A 15,549-nucleotide genomic window follows, 5' to 3' on the forward strand; every position below is an offset into this window, starting at 1 on the left:
TATGCGTGCACTAATGTCAAGTGAATCATGTACCAACACTGATTATGCGGTTGATCTCAGGTTGCGCGCGCACTCCGTCGCACCGCGCTGGCACCCAATTAGTTTTATTAAAAGCTCCAGCTACTCTGCCAAATACCTAAATATATCTAGAAAGCTCCAGCTACTCTGCCAAACTAAACAGCTACAGCTAACAGCTACCAGCTTCTAGCTTTCAACTTCCCGCTAGTTTTGCCAAACATACCCTAAGTCTACAAGAATAACATTAAAAAAAAGGGTTATGTGGCATATGGTCCCATAGTATCAACGGCCACCAACCCATCAATGTTAATACCAAGTACAATAGTAATGGTATAATATTTGTAAATCGTTCACCATAATATAAAAAATTATTTCACTTCTGAGTTCTGACTCCGGTAAAACACTAAAAGTCTAAAACCGTGAATGAAGATAGTAGTTGGGCTAATAAGGCCCGATTTACAGCCTTTTGTTCTAGGCCCAACACGCCCCTTCAATCTCGCCCTTTGTCATTACAATCATAATGAGTGGCTGAAATTGACATACAAATATATATTAAAATTAGCCACCAGGCCCACCAATCAATCACGCGATTCATGGGAATGAATTTTACACGATTTTCAATAATAATAATAATAATTGTTATTATTATTGTTGTTGTTATTATTAATTAGACCCAATTACAAATTTTGTCCTTTAAAAAAAGCCAAATTACGGTTCGTGTCCTTTCCTTGCAGGCGGTGTCCTTTAAACTTTTTTTTCCTACAAGTTTTGTCCTTTACGCTAACTGGGTTAGAAAAAGTCAGTTAAGTATGACATGTGCCAGACATGTGATGGGCATAATTGTAATTTTAACAGGGGAATATATTATATATATTTTCTTTTCTTTCTCTCTTCTTTCTCTCTAAGCCATAAATTCCGGCCACCTCTCCTCTTCCTCTCCCGCCGCCTCCTCCCACCACCAACCTCCAACAGCCGCCTCCACCGCCAGTACCACACCAACCTCCCTCAACGCCGCTTCAACGTCCGCCGCCATACAACCTCAGCTTCCGAGTCGGCGCCGTTTTCCGGCAGCCGGAGAGCCCACCGGAAAAACGCTCCGCCTGTACCTCCCATTCCATCATCACCACCGCCATACAACCGCCGTAGATCTATTACCGGCGGCTAACTGTTCTTCACAAGGTACGATTCAATTTCTACATCGATCGATTTATGCATCGTTTTAGGTTACCATTCGATTTAATCTTTGTGGGTCAATTTCATCTGGGTGTTATTGATTTTTGTTTGTTAAAGCTTGGATCTTTACGGGTGTTCTTGATTTTTGTTAAAGCTTGGATCTTTATTGTTTCTGGGTCGTTTGTTCTGGGTCGTTTGCAATCTGGGTGTTTTTGATTTTTGTTAAAGGTTGGATTTTGAGTGTTTCTTGTTGTTTATGAACCATTGATTTATGTTTGGGATCTGTGAAAATGTATAAGTGATGTCATTGTTGATTGGATTAGGTTTTGATTGAATTTGGATCTGAATCGGTTGGGGGAAATGGAGCCTGAGGGGTTTAAGCGTCGAGGGAGGAAGAGGAAGAGAAGGAAGGAGTTGCAGGTGGTGAAAAGACAAAAATGCCCTCACATGCGTCTCACGTGAGGGCATTTAACTGAGTTTTTCTAACCCAGTTAGCGTAAAGGACATAACGTGTAGAAAAAAAAAGTTTAAAGTACACCGCCTGCAAGGAAACTTAGAAAAGGACACGAACCGGTTTTTGGCTTTTTTTAAAGGACAAAATTTGTAATTCTGTCTATTAATTAAGATAAAATTAAACTAGAAAAAATGGGCAAAATGTGAAAAAAATCCACAACCATGGGTATTCTTAGGTGTATTTTCGATCACACGGCTAAGTCACTAAATGAATATGAATGGAGGCACTCGTATTCGTTCATTTAACTTAAACCTAATACGAGCATCCACATACATAGGGTTCCAAAGAATGCAAGTCCTTTTGCTTTATCCATAACTCATACGGTGCAACAACTTTTAAAATGATTGTTATCTTACTACTTCTACTTGCAAATTGCTCAGCCAAGCAATGGGCAATTTTTTCATTCACAGTGCACACAATCGATGTTGCCTACCATTCCCGGGAACCCGCACTTTTCCCCAACATGGAGTAATCTTGCTAAGTCATCATCATTGGACATTCAAATATACTCTTCATTGAAACATAAAATACTCATATACGAACTTTATAAGAGTAGTCCTTGTTTCTATAGCACTCGTTCACAAATATTCGTCATGGCATCTGCTAATGTTCCATACGCTAGCACCCACTTAGGCAGTGCACTTATGTAATAGTGAAAGACTTTTTCTATCTATGGCATTAAGTCTTTCTTGAAAATATATGCGATTGGTTGTAATAGCTTCCACAATGCGAAGGAATAGTGGTTTTCGCATGCGGAAGATATGTCGAAAAGTTGCTTGATCACGTGTTGGGGCTTTAAAAAGTGTTATTCCATCACACGTGCTTCACTTTGCTCACATTCCGGTCACGATACCTCCTTGATGTGCCAAGCATGTTTATGAGTAATTCACACATGATGACATTAAGTTGTATATTTGCTTGAAAAACTTGTTCTTTTCATCTATTACACTTACTTAAACTCGATGAATGGGACTCTCATATGAGTTTTCACTACTAGACATTTCAGAAATGAATATTTCTGGATGGATAAGAAAGTATGTCCATACACTTTGTTTCTACAAAAAAATAATATGTTAGATTTTTATAATATTAAACAGAGATAATAGTAAATTATTTATCAAAAGAAAATCTAACGATTTAATAAAAACTTGAAAAATGAAAAATAAAGATAGTTAAATTTACTAGATACCCTTCGACATACAAAAATTTATAATAGTAAACAGAGTTATTGTTAGAATTATTATCTAAAAGAATCCAACGATTCAATAAATATTTAAGAAATGAAAAAAAAAAGAAGATAAGTTAAATTTACAAGATAATCTTGAGCATGCATAAATTTATTATACTAATAGAGATAATTTAAAAAATATCGATTGATCCAATAAAAACTTGACAAATGGAAAATGAAGATAAAGCTAAATTTTAGATAATCTTCCACACACATCAACACAATTTATATATATTACAATTGTTTACACACAAAATTACTCACTTCAAAGTGTGATTTCTTATTTATACCTTTTGCTTTATATGTTGTTACAAGTAGCTGGTCATGTGCTATCCACATCCAACTTAATTTGTATCTTTATCTTTTGAAATTGGGCCCACCATAGGAAGCATGCAAACAAGATTGAATTTCTACGTGTACTTTGAAACTCTATTATTTATCAAGTCTTTGGGGTAATTTTTTTTAATAAGACCAACATAGTGTTACAACATTGTTGGTTATAAATTAAATTGTGGAATAAACTTTGTACTAGGTTATTAAGCCATTGTTGGTTGTACATTATAAAACAAACTTTGTGCCATCTATGTTGTAATTCTTTTGTTTTTTTTCTTATTCTTTTCTTTTTTTTTACCTTTAATCCTCATATTTTTACATTATATATATTACAATTTAACTTCAACACTTTTTAACCTTTTTACTTTGGTCTCATATACTTTTAATCTTTTATAAAATTTTCATTTTACGTTTTGGCATAAATTTTGATAGCTAGCACGCCACAACATGCGTGTGTGGTTAGACGTTTTCACGCCTATTTATCCGTCTAACGGCTCCATCGCAAAGGGCAAGTCCTATATAAACTTGGATATTTTTTCTATGTTTCACATTTCGTGTGAGTGGCTCAACATTTTAACTTTTACTCTGCGTCCAATTTACTTTTTCCGTTTATAATTTCCTTTTTATTCGAGCTTTTCCGGTGTTGGTGGTGATGGCCGTAGTGTGGCATTTACTTGGCATAGTTTACGCCCCCGCTGCAACACGGGGGCTTAATTCTAGTTGTATTACAATTGAAGTGAAAATTCAATATCTTATGGATGCATTAAAAACGATATGACAATAAAAACACAATGAAATAGATTCAATTTCCATAGTACTTCGACAATAGAGAACGTTTGATTTGATCCTCTTCAAGCGACAAATGCTCCCTGGCAACAATGTCTGAAGATGCTTCATTTCCATTTTCTTTTGCTCACTTTCTTCCTTTTTGAATCCTATTTTGTTTATTTTGTTGCTCGAACTCAAGTTTTTGTTTTTTTTTTGTCTTTTTTTTTTTGCAACAAATCAAAGTGACTAACTTGAATAAGCCTCATTGCATGAGTTCCTCAACAATTTCACTAGAAACCTTACCTTTTCTTTTCATTTTTTTAGCTTCATCTCTACCTATTGGACATTGGATTCAAACTTTTACATTGAAACAAAAAAAAAAAAAGCAAACGAGCAACAAATAGTGTCGCTAGCCCTTTTTGAACGAAGAAGTCTGTCTTTTGAAAACCATATTCATAGGTCGTGAAGTCTATTACTATGCATGACTCACTGAACCCAACTGAATAAGTCCAAAAAACAAATGATCAATTTTACATAAAAATGTTAAATATATATAAAATGTTACCATTGCATATACAAATGATCAATGCAAAAAATATTAAACAATAAAAGAACTCAATAATAAATGGTTTTATAAAGTATTATGTTGTCCCATTTAGCACAAAAGCAAAAGTATATCGCTATTTGAAATTAAAAACCCCTAAGTTACTGAAGTTTCTCAAAACAACACATGTTATAGAATCTTTTGTTACCCAGGAAAACAATAAGAAAAGCAAAAATAGGTTTTTTTATAACATGGATCTAGTTTTATTTTTATCATTTATAACATGGATGTATCAACTAAAATGGCACAAGGAGTACAAGATCTGTCCAAAAAAACCCAATGAGGTATACAAGAAAGAAAAGCCAAATCCGGAAACCGGGCCCCAATTTTCTTACCCGACCCACAACATCATGTATGCGGTTATAAGGGGCCTCTAACCTAAAAAAGGCATTAACCGAGGATCAGAGAGACGTGGAAGGCCCGTTCGAGCTCCCAAAGCCCGACAGCTAATTGCTGCCTGTGATCATAGATATGGAGAATTTAGGCCCATGTTTCCAAAAAAATACACATTTTCTTTTTTATTTTACCGTGAGAGCCCGTTACGTTGAACTCACGGGCCCATCAAGATAAATACCCTGAGGACAGAACAAATGTGTTAATTTTGATACTAACCACTTGAGCTGCAAAGGGTAACATTTGTTCCGCTGGCCTGTTGGTGCAAATAGCTACAAATTACATGTGGATAACAAGTGTTAATTTAGTCAGCAATTTCAGTAACCAAAATGCATAGTAAAATATCAATGAAAGATGTGGTCATTTCAACCCGTTGAGTTATGAGCGGGTCATTTGGTTTATGTTTTATCTCAAATGGTTCAAATTATGAAAAGGTACCTAAATGAGGAATGGATCAAATTAAAAAACGGACAACAATGATTCATTTTACATTTTTGGAGAAAATGTTAATGGGCCAACCCAACCGACCAGCACTAAATTTTCAAAATTTGACCTGGTATCCGACCTGATCATTTAGCTAACTCAACTTTCATGAATGCTACTTTATGTTAAATGCATGAACCATAATGTACAAAAAGGTAAAATGGGTTGATAGTAGCCAAAAAGTTTATTTTCAATCCATATGACCTCTTAAAGGGATCTATTAATGATTTAAACAGTCATTGTAATAATATAGCTTTTGTAATCATGTTTCACATGTTAATTATTTCTGACGTTTGTGGAGAAAAAGTGTTTAAACGGGTCAACCCGACCCACACATTATGACCTGCACCAAACCTTACAAGATTGATCAGTTACCAAACCCATCCCTAGTTTCATGCATGTAACTATATGTTCAACACACATACCATAAAGGATAGCCCCTATAAATGCATCTCCAGCACCGGTGGTATCAACGAGCTCTGATTCTGGAATCTTCTCAGCTGTTCCAAGAAATAACCTACCACACAAACTCCCCACTCCCTTGGCTTGCAATCTTGTAATTCCCTGAAACGAGGAATTGAATATCAACATTGTAATTAAAATAATCTGCATGTTTTATGGGTTAATAACTAAAGCATATTTTGATGAGAAACATATAGACTTATAGTTAGCATAGAGGCTTACTGTTGAAACACATGTAGGAACAGTTTTACCACAATCAATTTTATGCTTTAGTAGTTCAAGTAGATTGTCTACATCCATTTCTTCAGTTGTAGCATCATCTGCTGGAAGTGAAGTTCAAATGTTATCACCATTGACACAAGAGTTAGAGATTTAGAGATGATAATTTCGACACATTTACTTATTAAGGGGTCGATTCAGATATTTTACGTCTCTAACGGGTCAAACATGTAAAACAAAAACAAAAGTGAGCTAAAAAGTAAAACATGCCAAAACGGGTCTAAAATTGACCAAAGTGGAATTCTATTACAGAAAACCTCCTAACTTAATTTATTATATATTTATTAGGGGTGTGCAATACTGTGAATAAAACCAATCTAACCGAACCTAATCAAAAACCGATGGGTCAGCTTTGACTTTTTTGAAAACAAAAATTAGTGGGTCGATTTTGGGTTATTCTTGTTTTCATAACCAACAAAACCAAACCGATCCACGATTAACCAACCTGATCCACCACCTTTAACCGAAGAGATAGTATAAGTTTTACTTGGGCGTGGTTCCTTGATACGAACCTGTCTTAAGCTGAAGAGTCAAGGAAAATAAATGGTTGAGGATGTTGAAGGGTTTAAGTAACTACAACAATTATTAATAAAATGATGTCTATTTATAGGTTCTTGTTATAGTTTCTAGGGTATGAATGTTTATGCTTATGAATTTACTTGGTTAAAATCCTTGTAATGGAGATCTAATCCTTCTCGAATTGGATTAATCGGAGAATAGCCCATCTCGAATCGGGCCAACTATCCTTTATTTTCTTGTGTAAGTTTAGGGGTTCTATCATTTGGTTCCATTGCCGTGAAATCGCATGACGACCACACCCCGGAATCTAGCAGATCAGTTGGCAGTGATTGCAGCCCGATTAGACTCGCTAATGGCCATAAAGGAGGGCATCGCAGAGATCAAGGCTTTGTGGAACGTTAAGGAATCTCATGAACCGCTACCAAATCTAGATAAAGAGGATGCTCCAGAAGATAGCCCTAGCGATGATGAAAATAAGTTAAAGCATGCTTTGGGTGTTGAAGTAGAGATTAGAGATGGGGCTCAACAGAAGATTGGAGATGATGTTCAATTGAAGATGGGAGATTTGGATCAACTTAACTGATCAAGGGAAACCCCACTAATGACCTGTGACAAGATGTTGAAGTTGATGTGTACCAATTTGCAGAAAAAATTAACAAATGACTATTCCGGATTCCAAATTCCAACTTCTACTGGATCAGATTCTTTCAAGTCTGCACTGGAATTCGGGTTTGAGAATGGAAAGGTAGCAGGTCAATTTCCCCATATTTTAGCTAATCAATGGGTCTATGGCACGGGTCAACCTACAATTGAATGGATGATCGCATGGCACTACGACTATTGGATCGACTTGAGGTCAAGTCGTTTTACCGGCAAGGAAGTATTGATACGAACCTGTCTTAAGCTGAAGGGTCAAGGAAAATAAATGGTTGAGGATGTTGAAGGGTTTAAGTAACTACAACAATTATTAATAAAGTGATGTCTATTTTATAGGTTCTTGTTATAGTTTCTAGGGTATGAATGTTTATGCTTATGAATTTACTTGGTTAAAATCCTTGTAATGGAGATCTAATCCTTCTCGAATTGGATTAATCGGAGAATAGCCCATCTCGAATCGGGCCAACTATCCTTTATTTTCTTGTTTAAGTTTAGGGGTTCTATCATTCCTTCAAGTTGTTTTGGGCCATTTTAGGCCAATAACAATTTATTTAGTGATTAAATAATTTCAAGCCCAAATTTTCAGGCCCGATCACATTGATTTGGGTCACTTTAGTCAGATGCAAACATTTCATGATCAGTTCTATAGTTTATGGTTAACCACTCATAACCGAACTGTATCAACTTGTAACTGATAACCATAACTGATCAGTTATCATTATCCAATTAACTAATACTACTATGATAGCTTGATTATGGTTACGGTTTGGGCCAACAGTTTGGTTTCATTGTCGTAGTTATAATGGAAACACTAATTGTTCATTAAAATAACAAAATTTGGACAAAACGTCCCGGGTCAATCTGGCCCGAACTGTGCAAAAGCCAGAAACTAACGCTTTTTACCCATGCAAAGATGAAACAAAGGATTCAAGAGGTGAATAAAGTAAATTTGATACAAACCAGTTATGCTTCTCTCAAGCATTATGCAGCCATCTGAACCCAATGTCGCAATGACAAATTTGGCCTTCGGCAATCTTAACAGCATGGAAACAAGGGCGCTTGAAACAGTTGGAGCTTTGGTCCATGCCTGTAAAATATACTCAATTCTAATGAAGCCATCACTTCATAAAAAAGCAGCTCACTTTACAAAAGATATAAACAAATAGATAGTTTATAAGAATCATCAGCTTGCCTGTGGAAGATTAGCAGAGCACACAACATAGTCTGATAAATTTAATAGCTCGTTCAATCCGTCCCTTGGTTTTTCAGCATCAACTAAAATAGGTATATTCCTCTGTTTTGCCTGCACTGGTAACATAAAACAGGGATTATTCATTATAAAATATTTATTGCAACAGCATATAATAATTTTAGATGGCAGAAATTAAACAAGATAAGAAATCACAACACTTGCCTCATGTGCAATAACTAAAGCGGTTTCATGCAATCGTACATCAAAATAAGCAAGCTGCACGCCCTTCAATGCAGATGACACAGCTGAGGTTGTAAGGTCACCAGGAATCATTGGAGGTGACCCTGGAGTATGAATGCAGGTTCTAGTTTTCCTAGAATATGCAGTATTAAAAGAAATCAAAATAAAACACGAAACTTCTAATAATGCTGTAAAAGGGTCATAATGTAGGTATCCTTACGTTTGATTATCCACAATGACATAGGTAAATGGTGAGTTTCCTTCTTCTGAAACCTGCAAATAGACAAAAAGAAGCGATATATTATTAAAGATTATCCAGTGATTCCTGCAATGTGCTGCTATAAGAAAAGAGTTTGTGCAAAATCTATTGAAATTAATATATTTTCTGTGTAATACAAAGAATAGAAATAAATAATTCATTTTATTGTCTAATATGGAGAAACATGAAACATGAAGAAATAAGTTAGAACATATATGTTCAGTACCACAAAAAATGAGATATCTACACCATCAGCTCTTAATTCTTCCAAAACACCTCTCCCTTGGGCATCATTGGCAACCTGAAAAGTAATTTCAGCACAAGAGTGTCAAGAGGGAATGTTGAAAATAGCCAAAATATTCTCAAACTATTAGGAAAAGAATAATAACATACGCATGTTTAATGCACATATATAGGCCTGCAAGTGAACCGAACGCTAAGTGAACCGTTCTGCGGGATTTTCCTTTTATGTCTGTTTAGCACGAACATAACATGAACACAACTTTTAGTTCATTTAGTTAGACGGACGAACATGAACACATGGCTCGTTCATTCATTTATGTTCATGAACGCCCGCATTCATTCATTTATTTATATTTCGTTTATGTTCGTTCGTTTATGCTCGTTTATGCTTGTTAGTTTACGTTTGTTTAAGTTCATTCGTTTATGTTTGTTAATATATTCAACTAAATATTTTAGGCCCATTAAAGTTTAGTCAACTTTTTAGACCCCACATATTGAGGATTTGAGGTTCACGCTACTTTTAATTGGTTTTAGCTTAGTAATGTTCGTTCAACTATGCTAAGTTATGTCCATTCGTTTACATTCGTGAACCGTTCGCTTATATTGTTAACGAATGGACACTATTCCACTAACACGCTCATTTTCTCAACAAACAAACACAGACAAGAAAACCTTGTTCCTTTAATTGTTATTGTTCGATCGTTTGTTCAATTAAAGTAGAACAAACAACCACGAACTTGCTCTGTTCGTGTTTGTTCAGTTCGTTTACAGGCCTATGCATCTTGGCATCTTGCCTACCTTTGATATCAACCTTGCATTTAACCCTAAACGGGCTGCACAAGTTAGGGCATTTCCTGCATTGCCGCCACCTTGAACCTAAGAACAAATTTGAGTCAATGATGATGGTTGACCTTCAAGCCAAGAACAACTTATTATTCAAGGCTTCCAGTAAATTCATCTAACAATTCATAAAATGGCCATCTATTTGAATAAGAGAGGAAAGTTTACACATAATCTGACCGTTTGAAAACAATAACATATTAACATCAACCAGAACCAAACTGAAATAACTGAACAAAGAAGAAAAGAAGCATAAACTGAAATATCCCAACTGTTTGCATAAAGCTAAATAAACAAAAACTTTGTAATGTGCTGATAGACATTCGATAGCAACTTAAACCTCATTTATGAAAGGAAACATTAAGACTGTATAGAGCCTATTGAATTTTACTGATTACGGATAACTTTAAACCTAAACACATAAAAAAAAACATCATTCATCTCCCATACTTGATAAATTAAAAGAATAATCTCACATTACAACTCTAGTGGAACCAGATGAATCCTCATAACTACTACAATTGTTGAATCCTCACTGTTAAGTATACAGTATAGTAGGAAAGCCACAAAAGCTGACCTAATTGATTAATAAACGAACTGACTAACAGTAACAGAAATAGATGAGTGTTTAGATTAGATTAGATGATCAACCTTCATGCTGGTGCTTCTGATCTTATCGTCGGGTTTAGGAAAAGAAGCCACAGTCGCTAATAGATCCACTACAACGCCACCAAATCCAAGCTACATTACATTACATTCATATCATCGAATCATAATACAATTAATTAGCATCAATCAATTAATCGCGATTATTGATGTTAATTAATTAATAAATTAAATCAGGTAGAGATACGTACAACGACTGGAGGTTCAAGCGGAGTCGGCGGAGATAACAACATGCTTGACCTAAATTAAATAATATGTTTCCGGTAAGTTTATAATTAATAGAGTAATGCGACGAGAGAGTGAAGTAATATATACCTGACGGTAGTGGAGGAGTGAGCTGATGATGATGATGAAACTCCAGAGAATGGCGCGTGCAGTAACCGATTTTGTCTTATTAACCGCTGAGAGTCCACGTCACGTATGCGATAACGAGACCATGTTGTTTTTTAAAAAACAACAATATTAGAAATAACATTGGCTATGGAGACTAACAACGAGCTAGCCTCGAAAACCAACCGGTTATCGAGGCTGTTTTTCAGTGATATTTACCTATTGCATGACAATATTAACGTACAAACTGAAAAGGCAGGCTATCTGTACGATTCAAATATTGTAATTATATATACAACATAGTGTAATTACACTATGTTGTATATATAATTACAATACTTATTTCGCACAGCTAACATATTAATTTAATTTGTATTTGATCAAAGCCTAATTATTAAAATATAAAAAGCGTACACTTTTAATAAAATATAAGTTTACTAGCAAACAATAGTATATCGGAACTATGTTAAAAAAAATACAATAATTAAAAAAATGCAGGGCTATATGTTTAGATTTATAGACAAATTAATTATTACAAGTTGTATAAAATATGATTATACATTACATAAATTGTTTTAAAAGGAAATTAAATCATTAGCCAATAAGATAATGACAATCTTCAATTAATTAAACAGTTGGTGACCTAGGATAGGTCTATTAATTGGGTGGTGTAAAAAGTTGTCATTTTTCTTTTTCTTTTTTCAATTTAATGTTGGCAACTCATGCGAAATACTTCTCAAATTTTGACGTGTATTTGTAATTTGGTTAGATAACTTAAACCATCTTCATTGTAGCTGTACATCCTAACGTAGAGAATCATTATATTATAAGGAATGGCATTAGACCGCCTTCGGAGTGGAAGCTCAATGAACAAGGGGTATGTTTAGATGCGAAACTAGACTTCGATTGAACGCGCTGAAGAAAATCAACTCCTCTGTTACAACTCTGAACGGTAGGTTCAAGATGTGTGTATGTTCTTCGTAAGCATGCATTAAGTGAGTTTCAAATGGTTGAAACACACGATATCACAGGTGTTTACTTACATCTCTCTTTTAGTAGATTGCGCAAGTAGTAGTGGTTCGAGGTTTTTGTAATTAATATTATTGGATTAGTTAAAAGGAATCTTTCTTTTTTCTCTCCGTACACATTTAACGTTCACCATCACCAAGTCCACCTACCTACCTATCTCCGGCCAATCTCCAAGGTAAGATTTTTTCCGTTTTCTCTGCAGCGCCGGCCTATACTCGAGGTGTCTTCCTAAACGAGCGACTGTAGTGGTACATACGGGATATCATACGGATACGACATCACCAGACTAGGCGCCGGACCTAACCTGAGCAGCCACAGAATCCAAGATCTCTTTACGGAACCGTATACCCCAACTCTATCCCTCTGTGTTTTAGCCTTAGATCTTGAGATTCCCGGCAGAATACACCATAATTTTGGGCGGAGATCTAGAGTTTACCGGAGCGATACGTTTGTTCTGGCGACGTACAAAGTTGGCCAGACACAAATTGTTGTTACCCGGGCGAATAGCACAACCGTTGGTTTCCAGGTTCCTCAATTCCTTTTAGAAGATAATATAATTTAAAAAACAAACAAACAAACAAATAGTATATATACACACACACGTAGCACATGCTCGTGGGGTTCCTAAAATTATAGCATGCCACGTGTTTTTTGTATGTTGAATATTTTTTCTGTTTGTTAAATATCTTGCAAATTAAAAAATTGTTATTTTTATGTAGTAAATATTCTTTTAAATCAACAATTTTTTGTTTACAATACAAACTTTAAACACTATTTTATTAAAATACGGTGTGTTGTGGATTCCTTTTTGTGTAACCGGGTGTTCTTTGACTTTGTGTGTGCTTACCGGCTTGTTGTGTGTTTTACATACTAGGTTTGTGTGACTAGTTGCAACCATAGACCGTAGGAGCCATGACTATTCCTTGAGATCATGTCCCAGGAAAAGGGGTGTAGGTAAGGGTAAGGATAGGGATCATACCTTGCGTGTGGCGTCTTGGAATGTAGGATCCTTAAATGGTAAGTTGCTAGAGTTGGTAGATATGCTCAAAAGGCATAGGGTTCAAATAGCATGCCTTCAGGAAACTAGATGGAAAGGGTATAGAGGGACCGAATGCAATGGGTATAAGTTGTGGTACTCGGGGTCTAATGAGGCTAAAAATGGGGTGGGGTTTCTAGTGGCTAAGGAACTACTCACTAGTGTGGTAGAGGTGATAAGGCATAATGATAAGATTATGGTGTTGAGGCTAGTACTAGGGGAAGTAGTGGTGGCAGTGGTTTGCGCTTACGCTCCACATGTCAAACTAGGGGTACAAAAAAAGAGAAAATTTTGGGAATGCTTAGATGCAATTGTGAGAGACATACCGAGGGATGAGAGGATTTGTATAGGAGGTGATTTTAACGGACATATTGGTGAGGATAACGATGACTTTCAATCCGTACATGGGGGGTTTTGGTTTTGGTGATAGGAATGACACCGACATGGATCTTCTAGACTTTGCAGTGGCTCATGAACTTGGTATTATAAACTCGTTCTTTAAGAAGAGAGAATCACATTTGATCACTTTTAGCAGTGGGGGACGCAACACGCAGATCGACTATCTTCTAATGAGGCAAGGAGATCGACGTTGGTGGAAGGACTGCAAGGTTATACCTGGGGAGACGGTCGTGGCTCAACATCGATTGCTTGTGGCTGATATAGGCTTTAGAAATAAGTTGACGGAAAGGGCGAGGAAATTTAGACCTAGGATTCGCTGGGGAGCTCTGAAGGACGACAACCTTTCACTGTTCAAAGATAAGCTAGTATCATCGACTCTGGTTCAACTAGATGGGGACTCAAATCAGATATGGGAAGCATTGGCGACAAAGATTACCCAAGTGGCGAAAGAGACTCTTAGGGTCACAAAAGGAAAGGCAAGTGGTCATAAGGAGTCGTGGTGGTGGAATAAGATAGTGCAAGACAAGATTAGGTATAAACAAGGAAGTTTTAGGGAACTTATGAGGTGCACAGACGAGAGGGAGCGCGCCGGATTGAAGGAGATGTACAAAAGGGCCAAGAAAGAGGCGAAAAAGGCAGTGTCAGAAGCAAAGAACGCGGCCTATAAATGTAGGGGTGTTCAGGAAATCCGACATCCGAAAAAATCCGAAATCCGAACCGAAACCGAAACCCGATTAACCCGATCCGAATTCTTATTCTATTTGGATCGGATTGATACGAATATCCGAATAACTAATTCGGATTCGGATCGGATTCCAAAAAAATTCGGATTGTTCGGATATCCAAACTATTCGAATAAATAACATGTGTTTTCATTAGTTTTATTTATAGCCCAGGCCCAATAGTGAATTTAACCCACTAAAATCTACATAACCCTAATTCCCTTTTGCCATCGTTCATTCATCTAAGAAATGGCAACCGCTATACCTTCTAAGTTCTAACCCTAGGTCCGAACTAGTAACCACCGCTCCGTCGATTGTCGCTCCGTCGCTCCGTCGTCCGGCGTTCGGCGTCCGCCATCAGTCATTTGTCACTGTTGTCCGCCACCCGCCACCCGCCACCACAACTCCATTGTTTCCAAATCGGTATGCTATTCGAAATATTAATTATATTCCATTTGTGTTTGAATTATTGATACATTTTCCTTTCTGTTTATGTGTTTGATTTTTGTATATCTATTATAAGCTAGGTTTGATATAAAATAACAAGATATGTATATGTTAACTAGTAAGCAACACTTTTCTGTTGGCTGATTTAATGTTTTGTTAGTTTCATAATATGATTAAGGTATGTATGTTTTTTTCCCTTTTTCTGTATGATTATTTTAAAACAGGAAATATATTGTTAATATAGCTTGCAGATTTTAAATATAACTCACATATACATAATAATAAACTATTTTATTAACTGTCTGTTGTCTTCTTACAAATCCAGATTATCTAGACATGTCTACAGAGGCTGATTCTAATACCAGTAATTTAAATTCGAAGTGTTTGAAGAAACCAAGGAACTATAAAGAAAGATCAATTGTGTGGCTTCATTTCGTTAAAGTATAAAGATGAAGATGGAAATGCTAGGGCACGATGCAAATATTGTTAATCAAATTAAGTATAAAGATCAATTGTGTGGCTTCATGTACTGTTTTTATTTTCTGAATTGTGATGGATTTAGACTTTGGTCCTCTATTTTCTTTGTGATATTTTAGTTTGTATGCTTATTTAGTTAGTATTTTGTTTGTATGTTTGTTAAACAGATTATTTTGGATTATTCGGATAATTTCGGATTATCTGAATCCGATCCGAATTCAATTCGGATCGGATAGGA

General features: G+C 36.0%; 3 protein-coding genes across 3 annotated transcripts; 2 read left to right on the forward strand and 1 right to left on the reverse strand.

Annotated features, from left to right (window-relative positions):
* Positions 1 to 4,824: 4,824 nt before the first annotated feature.
* Positions 4,825 to 11,104, reverse strand: LOC143610059 (uncharacterized). Its single transcript, XM_077084638.1, has 12 exons — positions 11,063 to 11,104; positions 10,857 to 10,946; positions 10,164 to 10,241; positions 9,349 to 9,423; positions 9,084 to 9,136; positions 8,837 to 8,996; positions 8,624 to 8,725; positions 8,392 to 8,518; positions 6,199 to 6,299; positions 5,940 to 6,078; positions 5,251 to 5,303; positions 4,825 to 5,095 (listed from the first exon to the last, which is right to left on the reverse strand). The coding sequence occupies exons 1-12, from the start codon at positions 11,102 to 11,104 to the stop codon at positions 5,012 to 5,014; spliced, it is 1,104 nt and encodes a 367-aa protein (XP_076940753.1). The 3' UTR covers positions 4,825 to 5,011.
* A 2,166-nt stretch (positions 11,105 to 13,270) lies between these two features.
* LOC143610060 (uncharacterized) lies at positions 13,271 to 13,693 on the forward strand. The gene has a single exon (XM_077084639.1). The coding sequence runs from the start codon at positions 13,271 to 13,273 to the stop codon at positions 13,691 to 13,693; it is 423 nt and encodes a 140-aa protein (XP_076940754.1).
* Positions 13,694 to 13,709: 16 nt separating this feature from the next.
* Positions 13,710 to 15,501, forward strand: LOC143610061 (uncharacterized). The gene is made up of 2 exons (XM_077084640.1): positions 13,710 to 14,334; positions 15,479 to 15,501. Exons 1-2 carry the CDS (start codon positions 13,710 to 13,712, stop codon positions 15,499 to 15,501), a joined length of 648 nt encoding a protein of 215 aa, XP_076940755.1.
* The last annotated feature ends 48 nt before the right edge of the window (positions 15,502 to 15,549 follow it).

This window comes from Bidens hawaiensis, unplaced genomic scaffold, assembly GCF_021521415.1.
Source record: "Bidens hawaiensis isolate Kalapana, Puna unplaced genomic scaffold, B.hawaiensis_p1.1 tig00023652_1, whole genome shotgun sequence".
Classification (NCBI taxonomy): domain Eukaryota; kingdom Viridiplantae; phylum Streptophyta; class Magnoliopsida; order Asterales; family Asteraceae; genus Bidens; species Bidens hawaiensis.

What these genes read in the sequence shown, in the direction of transcription:
- LOC143610059 (XM_077084638.1), bottom strand. Translation starts at nt 11,104, where the DNA reads ATGTTGTTATCTCCGCCGACTCCGCTTGAACCTCCAGTCGTT. An exon ending in CGCTTGAACCTCCAGTCGTT is followed by an intron (nt 10,947 to 11,062) that starts GTACGTATCTCT and finishes AATGTAATGTAG; the next exon opens with CTTGGATTTGGTGGCGTTGT. An exon ending in ATGCAAGGTTGATATCAAAG is followed by an intron (nt 9,424 to 10,163) that starts GTAGGCAAGATG and finishes ATTACTTTTCAG; the next exon opens with GTTGCCAATGATGCCCAAGG.
- LOC143610060 (XM_077084639.1), top strand. Translation starts at nt 13,271, where the DNA reads ATGCTCAAAAGGCATAGGGTTCAAATAGCATGCCTTCAGGAAACTAGA.
- LOC143610061 (XM_077084640.1), top strand. Translation starts at nt 13,710, where the DNA reads ATGGATCTTCTAGACTTTGCAGTGGCTCATGAACTTGGTATTATAAAC. An exon ending in AAAGAACGCGGCCTATAAAT is followed by an intron (nt 14,335 to 15,478) that starts GTAGGGGTGTTC and finishes TTTGTTAAACAG; the next exon opens with ATTATTTTGGATTATTCGGA.